General features: G+C 58.0%; 1 protein-coding gene across 2 annotated transcripts in view; it reads right to left on the bottom strand.

The window, feature by feature from the left end:
* The window catches only part of EHD1 (EH domain containing 1), a 19,545-nt gene that overhangs the window by 5,270 nt on the left and 5,419 nt on the right, over positions 1–8,856 (bottom strand). For both annotated transcript variants that reach the window (XM_006033163.3, XM_006033162.2), the window contains exon 2: positions 7,911–8,008. In XM_006033163.3, coding sequence (XP_006033225.1) covers positions 7,911–8,008 — 98 coding nt within the window. The remainder of the gene's footprint in view (positions 1–7,910; positions 8,009–8,856) is intronic.

Below are 8,856 nucleotides of genomic sequence, written 5' to 3'. Positions count from 1 at the left end.
TGGGGGGGGGGGGGGGGGGGGGTCCTTAGGGGGCATTTATTGTATTTCTCACATTTGTGGAGTTGCGTTATACGTGACAAATTATGGTAAATTCCCCATATCACCCCCCCACCCCCCTTTTGAATGGGGAAGATAGGTGCAGGTTATACACTAGAAGTTACAAGCATCCCATACTACCCCCCACCCCCTTTGGTGTGGGGAGGTACACCTTGTATGAGAAGTATGGTAAATGCCTGGTCGATGGGGGTGGTATGGGCCATTTACCGTATTTCTCACATGATGCACGCCACCCCCTCCCTTGCAACCATTTGAGCACCACCCCAAAGCAGCCTGGAAGATGGGGGGGGTACATATTTCTCATGTTCAGGGGAGCAAAAAAAGGTGTGCATTGTACATGAGAAATTATGGTAGGTGCTGCATACCACCCCGCGCGCACGCGTGCTCAGTGGGGAAACTGTGCGTTCTATGCGAGAAATACGGTACATGCCTGGAAGATAAGGGGGAGGTATGGGGAGTTTACCATATTTCTCCTATGATACATACCTTTGGAGTGGCTTGTGGAGGGGAAAGGTGCGCAGCACACGGGAGGTCATGGTAAATGCCCCATACTAGCTCCCCTGCTTTTGGGTGGGGGTGGAAAAAGCTGCATGTCACATGAGAAATACGGTAAATGCCTGGAGGATGAGGGGGTAGTACGGGGCATTTACCCAATTTCTCATGTACAACGTGCACCTTTCCCCTCCGCCAGCCACTCCAGCACCACCCCAAAGTTGTAGCTTGGGGGAGGCAGCCGGGAGCAATTACCCTATTTCCTCATGTACAAGGTGCACCATTTCCCCCACCTAAAATGCGGGGTGGTATGTGGAGGTAACCATATTTCCCATGTACAAGACCCACCTCTTCCCCCTCTGCGGGCCATGCTAGCCCCACTGTGAAGTCAGAGCTAAGAGGTGGCATCACGGGGCATTTACAGCATTTCTCATGTACCGCGCACACCTTGCTCCCAACCAAAACGCGGGGTAGCATGGGGCCTTCACCATATTTCTCACATACAACACGCACCTCCCTCCCACCCAAAATCCAGAGTCCTGCGGGCTGGAGGGATTGCTTTGTCCCAGCAGGCTGAGGCACATCACTGTGGCTTTCAGCTGCTCCATTTAGTGTGGGGGTGGGGGGTAAATTTTCCCACAGCACCCGAGCTGGGTCCCAGCCCCCGCCCCGGCCTCGCACCGATTGCAAAACCCGTTTCACAAGCCCCGAGCTGCAGAGAAGCATGACCGCCTCGACCCCCGAAAGGAGGAAGTCACACGGCCTTCAGGGAACCGAGCTGAGCACCCCAGGCGGCTTCGGGGCAGGAGGTCACCGACACGACGTCTGGGTTCCTTATTCCCCGCTCAGCCGGGAAGGAGGGGCTTTCCCGCCTCAGTTTCCCCACCTGACCTGCCAGGGCAGAGACCCCCTCTCATGCCTTGCATGTTAGTGCCCTAGTGTCGCACGCAGCCGGGGACACCTGACCCCCCACCCCAAACACTCTCACACTCCTCCAGCCCCAGCCTTCCTACCCAGCGCCAGGGATGGGGAAACTGAGGCACAGAAGACCCTGGCAGTCCTGGATGCACGGATATCCCAGTTACCCCAGATCCGGGCCAGACAGCGGCGGTGCTATGACATCACTGCGTCTCCACGGGGCAGGGCGGCAACAGCCCCTAATCTATTTGTCCCAGGATAGCGCTGGACACTGCAGTTAACCCGGGGTAACTTTAACCCCCTCCCAGGTCTGCTCCTAGCTCCTGGACAGCTCAGGGCTGGACTCCCGGCCGGCTGCGTTCTGCCCTGTCGCCCCTCACTGCTCTGCTCTAGCCGCTGCTCTCCGCTGCCTGCCCAGCACCGGGATCTCCCCCACAGCCCCCGTCCCAGGGAACATGGCCCCGACAGAAGCCCCCGGCCCGGCGGGGGGAGCGAAGCCCCGTCACTCAGCCGCCAGGAATCCCGTGAAAGTCTCCAGTCGGCCGGAGAGGCTCGAGGCCGACCCCAGGAGGGTGAAGCCTCCATCGCCATTCACTCAAAGCCAGAGTCTCTTCCAGCCTCACCTGGTGCCCCTAAAACACCCCAAACTTTGCCCCCCCCAAAACAGGCACCTCCAGGGAAGGAAGCCAGGTGTGCCCGAGACCAGCCGAGCCAGTCTGTGACCCTCGGGGAATGGGACAACTTCCCCCCCTCCCCCCCCAGCCCAGGACAAAGCCCTATTGTTAGGGGGAAGGGGGAGCCCCCAGTGGCCCTGAGCTTCCCCTTTAAGGGTGGGGGAAGAGGGAAGTTGTGGCCAGGAAGCTAAGAGAACATCCCCCCCCGGCTGCTTCTCTGCCTGGCAAAGGCCAGGACTGCAGTTGGGGGGGATGGCGTACTGGGAAGATGTCTGGCAGCCCAACTTGGGGGGGGGGTGGGAAGCTCCTGTGTGCCCTACAAAACGCAGAGCTGGATTGATCCCCCATCACATGCATGTGCAGGGGGAGCGGGGAGGGCAAGGCAGCCTCTCCCCCAACTCCTATGCACCCAGGGCAACACTGCAACCATTCAGACCTCCGTAGCTGCAGTCCCGGGATAAAGCCCAAGGAGAAATGGAGAAGAGGCAGTTCCAGGTTACCCCAGGATATTGCAACGTGTGGCTGTGCTTATTTTGGGATGGCAGCATTGAATGCAGGGTGGCTATGGGATTAACACTGCCCCCCCCCGCCCCATTACCCCACTTCTAGGTTAACCCCTGCCAAAGTTACCCCCCGTCTGGGTTACTACATCCTGATGAGAAGGCCAGGGCGTGTCCACACCAAGTCTGGGATATTTCTGGCCCAGGACAAGACGACAGCCACAGACACCATCCCCAGGTCGGACCACTGTACAGCTCCAACCCACCCCACCAGCAAGCACGTCAGCCTCCCCAGAACTGCACAGCACCCCTAAGTCGCACCAGTGATCCCAGGCTCTCCCTGGAGGTGGGGAAAAGCCAGGTCCAGAGAGCACGCTCTGACACTCAGTAGGTGCCTGGAGATGAGCCCTACAGACAGCCCTACAGACTCGAAGCCCTCAGCTATATTGAAGTGGTCTCTGCCGTAGGGAGCTGATGGAGATCATTTTATCCGAGCGCCAGTAGCTCAGTAAACCACGGCCTCCTTAAGAATCAGAGAAGTGGGGCTGGAAGGGACCTGCAGAGGTCCCATCTAGTCCAACCCTATCCGAACCATGCCTCATCCACCCTCTACGGCAAAAAGCTGCTAAGAGATGCTCCAGGGGCCCCAGGTAGAGGCCGTGCCCCTGCTACAGGATGGCACCCCTTCCCCCCAATCTGAGCATGGGGCAAAACTCCTTCTTGACCCCAAATGTAGCCTTGATCTGGCCCTGCGTGGAGGGGCAAGACCCTCAGTCCAGGAGCCTCCAGGGTTGAGTCCCAGCAGAAGCATTGGTCCAGCCTGGGCTGCAGCCAACACCGAATGCCTTGGAAGGAGCCTCACCCCTGCCCCGACACATGAAACAAGGGGGTAGGAGGGGGCAATCAGCAAAGCCCAGAAGCCTGGGAGATCACCTAGTACACCTAGATCATCCCTGACCGGCGGCTGTCCCCCCTCTTCTCGATTGCCAGGGATGGGGAGTTCACAACTCCCCTAGGCTCTATCCCAGCCTCCCCGCTCCGAGAACAAGGAAGTCTGGCACCAACCATCTGGAAGGCAGGATGGGTGCAAGTCTGCAGAGGACACCAACCTGTGGGGAGTCCTAGATAAAGCAACCCCAGGATTCAGGTAGACCTGGACACACTGGAGGATTGGACCAAAAGAAATCTCCTGAAGTTCAATAAGGACAAGTGCAAAGTCCTGCACTTAGGACAGGACAGTCCCCTGCACTGGGGCTGACGGGCCGGGCAGCAGCTCTGCAGAAAAGGACCTGGAGGCACAGGGGACAAGCAGCTGGACAGGAGCCAGCAGTGTGCCCTTGGTGCCAAGAAGGCTACCGGCATCCTGGGCTGCATCGGGAGGAACGGTGCCAACAGGCTGAGGGCAGTGGTTCTTATCCTTTATTTGATGAGGCCACATCTGGAGTCCTGTGTCCAGCTGTGGGCCCCCACTACAGAAAGGATGTGGCCAAGTTGGAGAGAGTCCAGCGGGGGGCAATGAGGAGAGGCTGAGGGACCTGGGCTGATTCAGTCTGGAGAAAAAGAGACCGAGGGGGATTGAATAGCAGCCTTCACCTAGCAGCCTTCAACTACCTGAAGCAGGATCCAAAAGAGGCTGGACCTGGACTGTTCTCAGTGGTGGCAGATGACAGGACAAGGAGCAATGGGCTCAGGCTGCAGCAAGGGAAGTTGAGGTTGGATTAGAAAAAAAAACAAACACTGTCATGAAAGGGCAGTGAAGCACTGGACCAAGCTGCTCAGAGAGCTGGTGGGATCTCCGTCCTTCGAGGTACGGAAGCCCCAGGCAGAAAAAGCCTTGGCTGGGATGATCTCCTCGGGGATGGTCCTGCTGGGAGCGAAGGGTCAGCATCAATGACCTCCCGAGGTCCCTTCCAACCTAGATTTCCTAAGAGTTTTCCCTTGTACTTCTCCAGATAAAAGAGCCGCAGCAGTCTTTCCCGCCCATGTGCAGGGGGCTGGACCATGGGTCCCTTCCAGCCCCATACATCTATGGAACGGGGAAGGGGGTGACCCCGGTGGGGGGCTTTTAGTGATAGCGATTCACAAGATAAACCAAGGGGATTTCAAAATAAAAGGACAACAGAGCATCCGATAAGCCAAATCTGACCCAGAGTCTTTGAGCTCTTTGCAATAACCGCCCCCTCCCATGTTATTTTTCTAGAGTCAAAAATCAAGTGAAAAAGCTAAAAGCTGGTATTTTCTCAAAGGGGCAACGCTAGACCCCCCAGAGGGCACGGATCACGGGTCTAGACCACGCCCAAAAATCTCTCCTGGCTGAATATTGACTAGTCCCGGCTCCATCCCCGCTGGCCCACACCCCAGCCAGCGAGCTCAAGAGGTTTTCAAATGCCTCTTGGCTTTCCGGGAAGCGAATGAATGCTAACCCCTTCCCCGGCCGCGAGCCTGGCAGCAGGAAGACAGGGAGAGACGCTCCCATTGCAGGGTCTCTCCCTTGGATTCAAGCCATCGCTCGGGCTTATCTCTGGGAGCAGTTTCCTGAGGGTTTTGGGAGGGGGGAGGACACGCACAATCACATACCAGCAGCGGGACTGAAAAAGGCAACGTCATTCAGAAGGGAAAATGAGGATTTTTTCCTTCCGCTGTTTGCTGCAGAGGGAATACAGGCTGGAGAGGCCGATCTCCGTGACGGAGCAGGTCTCCGGGGTAGGAAGAAGGGGGAAAATAATCTCCTTACATAGGCACAAAGGGCTGCAACAGCTCCTTTTTGCTGGGCTGGCTGGGTCGCTACCGCCCTCCTCCCAGCTCCTCTGCTCCCAGGAGTAGTTCGGTCTGAGTCACGGGGCCCAGCCACGCGTCCCAGAGAAAGCTGGATGGCAACCAGCTACGGAGTTCATCCGCATCTTCATACATAATAAAAGATATCAGATTTACCCGAAGAACCTTGTCTACACATCTTCCAGCGCTCGCGTTGCGGCTGGATAGCCATTTTTGTAGCTGGAGAGTCACTTTTATGGCGTGATAACTCCCCTGCACGTGGGGGACGGTCTAAACCTAGGGCGCGATTCACCAGTGACTCATGCGATAGTTCCTTTGCACGTGCGGTCAGCCTAGATTTATTGCGCCACTCACCGGGGCATTGCGTGATACGTGTAACGTGGGACAGGGGCCATGACCATCAGCATGTGAGAGACGGTAGAGGGCGAGGGACGGCTTCAAGGGAGCCAAGATGCACAGGCCAGGGATCACGCCCAATACCAATAAGGCGACCCCAGGGTCGCCTCCCACTTGACCGGGGTTGGAATCCCTGGACCCAGGTTCAAACCCCAGCCCCTTCCCAAGCATCAGGCGGCTGGGCCTCAGTTTCCCTTGCCTGAGAAATGGGATGCCTCTCCCTCCCAAGCTGAGGCCAATCATTGGGACCTAGGGTGCCAGGAAGGGGCTGCCTATGACCCCCCTCCACCCTCATCCAATGCCAATAAGGTGACCTCAGGTCATGACTCAGTTTCCCTGCTCCACTGACCAAGAGATCATTTGCTCAGAGCAATGGGCCAATGGTCACAGGCCATGATTTAGTTGCCCTCCTCCCTACTCCACAGGCCAAAAGATGGTTTCCTCAGAGAAATGGGCCAATGGTCACAGGTTGTGACTCAGTTTCTCTGCTCTGTCGGCCAAGACCGTTGGCTCCGAGAACCAGGCGAACGGTCACCCGCTGTGACTCAGGTTCCCTGCTCCTTTCACCACAGGCCAAGAGATCGCCCTCTCCAAGGAACGGACGGGAACACGGACACCTGAACCTGAACTGCATTAAAACACTCCTCCACGCCAAGGCAGAGGGGCGGGAGTCTGCAACTTGCCTCAGATCATAAGGACAGATCGCTGGGGCCGAGTCCTCACCACATGGTCTACCCCGGGCAGGAGGGTGTCTGTTCCCCGCTGCTCTTGGTAACGTTGCCCGACGGGTAATAGCCCAAAAAACCGGTGCACAGATGGGCGGGACTCGCTTTAGCTTCTCTGGATAAAACAAAAGCTCCCAGAGTCAGCTCGCGGGTGACACTAAACGCGGCTGTCAGGTCTGGGGCCTAGACCCATCTCCGTGATGGGGCAGAAGTGGACCCCTGCCCAGTCTCTGGGGCGGAGAGAAGGGGAATATCTTCTCACACCAGTCCAAAAGGCTGTGGCGAGAGCCCACAACTCCGCTTTAAATGGGCGGTGAGATCCAGAGATCACAGGCTTCACCAGGACGGGGGGGCTAGGGGTTGCTACCCTATAGAGCCCCCCTTGATCTGTAGAGCCCCTGATTTAAAGGTGGCCCTGCCCCCCTGAAGCTGGTCCTGGGATCCCTGTCCATGCAGACGCCTGCCAAGACACCACACGGCTCGTTACATGGACCCCAGCTCCAGCCGGATCACCTGGGTTTTCCACCAGGGAGGAGAGGGTTAAGGGGCCGGGTTAGGCCAACAAAGCGGGGTCTGTGCTAGGCCACTCTGAAGACGCAGCTGCCTGCAGTGGCTTGGAGAAGCTCTGTGCTAGCGCGGCGGACAGAGACAGACGGACAGACCCCCCCTCCCTGCCCCGGGCTTTGTACAATGTAGGGGTGGGGGCGCGGGGGAACAACCCAGGAGTCCCCATCCCTGTTGCATCCTGGGCTCGGGGCAGGGAGCTGGGAAAGAACCCAGGCGTCCTGCCACTGGCCAGGCAGCCTCCAAAGCACAGGCCACTGGCGAGATTCACAGCTGCTGGAGGGGAAACTGAGGCACGGGGAAGCAGCTCGCCATCACAGCCAGGGAGAGAACCCAGGGGTCCAAGTCCCAGCCCGGCAAGCCCCCACCCCGCAAGCCATAAGCCCCCGGGTTCAACTGGCTTCAGATCCCAGCCTCAGGGTGCTGACATCCAGACCAATTACCACATTTCCTAGTATAGAACGCACCTCCCCAACTGAACATGCACCTCTTTTCCTTCCTTCTGCCCCGGTGGGGGGGGGGCAGGGAGAGAAAGAGGAGATCTTTCCTGGACAGCCTCTCCTGGAAAGGGGGGTGGGGGGAGAAGAGATCCACAGCCAGCAGCTGGGAAGCCCTGGCTACAGCTTTCCTTCTGCGGCCGTGACCGTATTTCCTCGGTTATAATGTGCACTCTAATTTCCAGCTGCTAGTTTCAAGGATGGGCATGTGGTATACTGGGCAATACGGTACTTGGGACACCCGTCTGCATCTAGGTCTATTTGGAAGGGAGAAGGGGGTGGGGGGCAAATGCACCCACTGGTGCCTGTTACCTCTGCTGATTCGCTGCTTCTCGCCCGACAGGATGCCGGGCGTGTCGATGATGCTGATGCTTTCTAAGACCGGATTGGGCAGCTGGGCACACACAAACCTATGGGAGACAGGACATGGGTTAGTGGGTGGGACCCCACTCCCTACCAGGGGATGGGGGGAGAAGTGGGGGGGGAGGAAAAGACCAGCCTAAGACCACCCATTTGACCTGGGTTTGAATCTCCTGAACCCAGGTTCAAACTACAGCCCCTTCCTAAGCGTCATGCTGCTGTGCCTCAGTTTCCCACGCCTGAGAAACGGGATGCCTCTCCCACCCAAGCTGAAGGCAATTATTGGGACCTAGGGTGCCAGCAATGGGCCGCCTATGATCCCCCCCCCACCTTAAGTACCTGGGATGTGCCAGGCTGCTGTGCCTCAGTTTCCCCCACCAGCAGAATGGGCTGCCTCTCCCTAAAGCCAGTCACAAGGACCTAGGGCAGATGCCAGGAAGAGGCTGCCTACGACCTCCCGCAAACCAGCCCCTCCAAAGGATCTGGGAGGCATCAGGCTTCTGTGCCTCAGTTCCCCCACCTGAGAAATGGGCAGCTCCTGCCTCAAAGGGTCAAGCCAATCACTGGGACCCAGGGTAGGTACCAGGAAGGGGCTTCCTATTATGCCCTACCCGCCTGCAGTGCTTAGAAACCCCCCAGCTGGCAGGAACATGGTACGGGTGGGGGGAGAACGTTTCCCTGTACAGTGAGCACAGGGTAAAACTCCTTCCCGCCCTAATGCAGCATCAGCCTGAGCCCGGTGAAGGGGCAAGACCCCCGGTTGCCCCCCCCAGCCTGGGCTACAGCCAACACCCAAAGCTTTGGAGGGAGGCTTAACCTCTTCCCCCGAGTCCCTCCCACAAGATCCAATCTAAACCTCCACAGCTGCAACTTCCAGCTGCTGCTCCACGCCCTACTC

This window comes from Alligator sinensis, unplaced genomic scaffold (genome assembly GCF_000455745.1).
Source record: "Alligator sinensis unplaced genomic scaffold, ASM45574v1 scaffold1302_1, whole genome shotgun sequence".
Classification (NCBI taxonomy): Eukaryota; Metazoa; Chordata; order Crocodylia; family Alligatoridae; genus Alligator; species Alligator sinensis.
The sequence above is the reverse complement of the archived record's forward strand: the minus strand, read 5'-3'. Positions and strand labels throughout refer to the sequence as shown.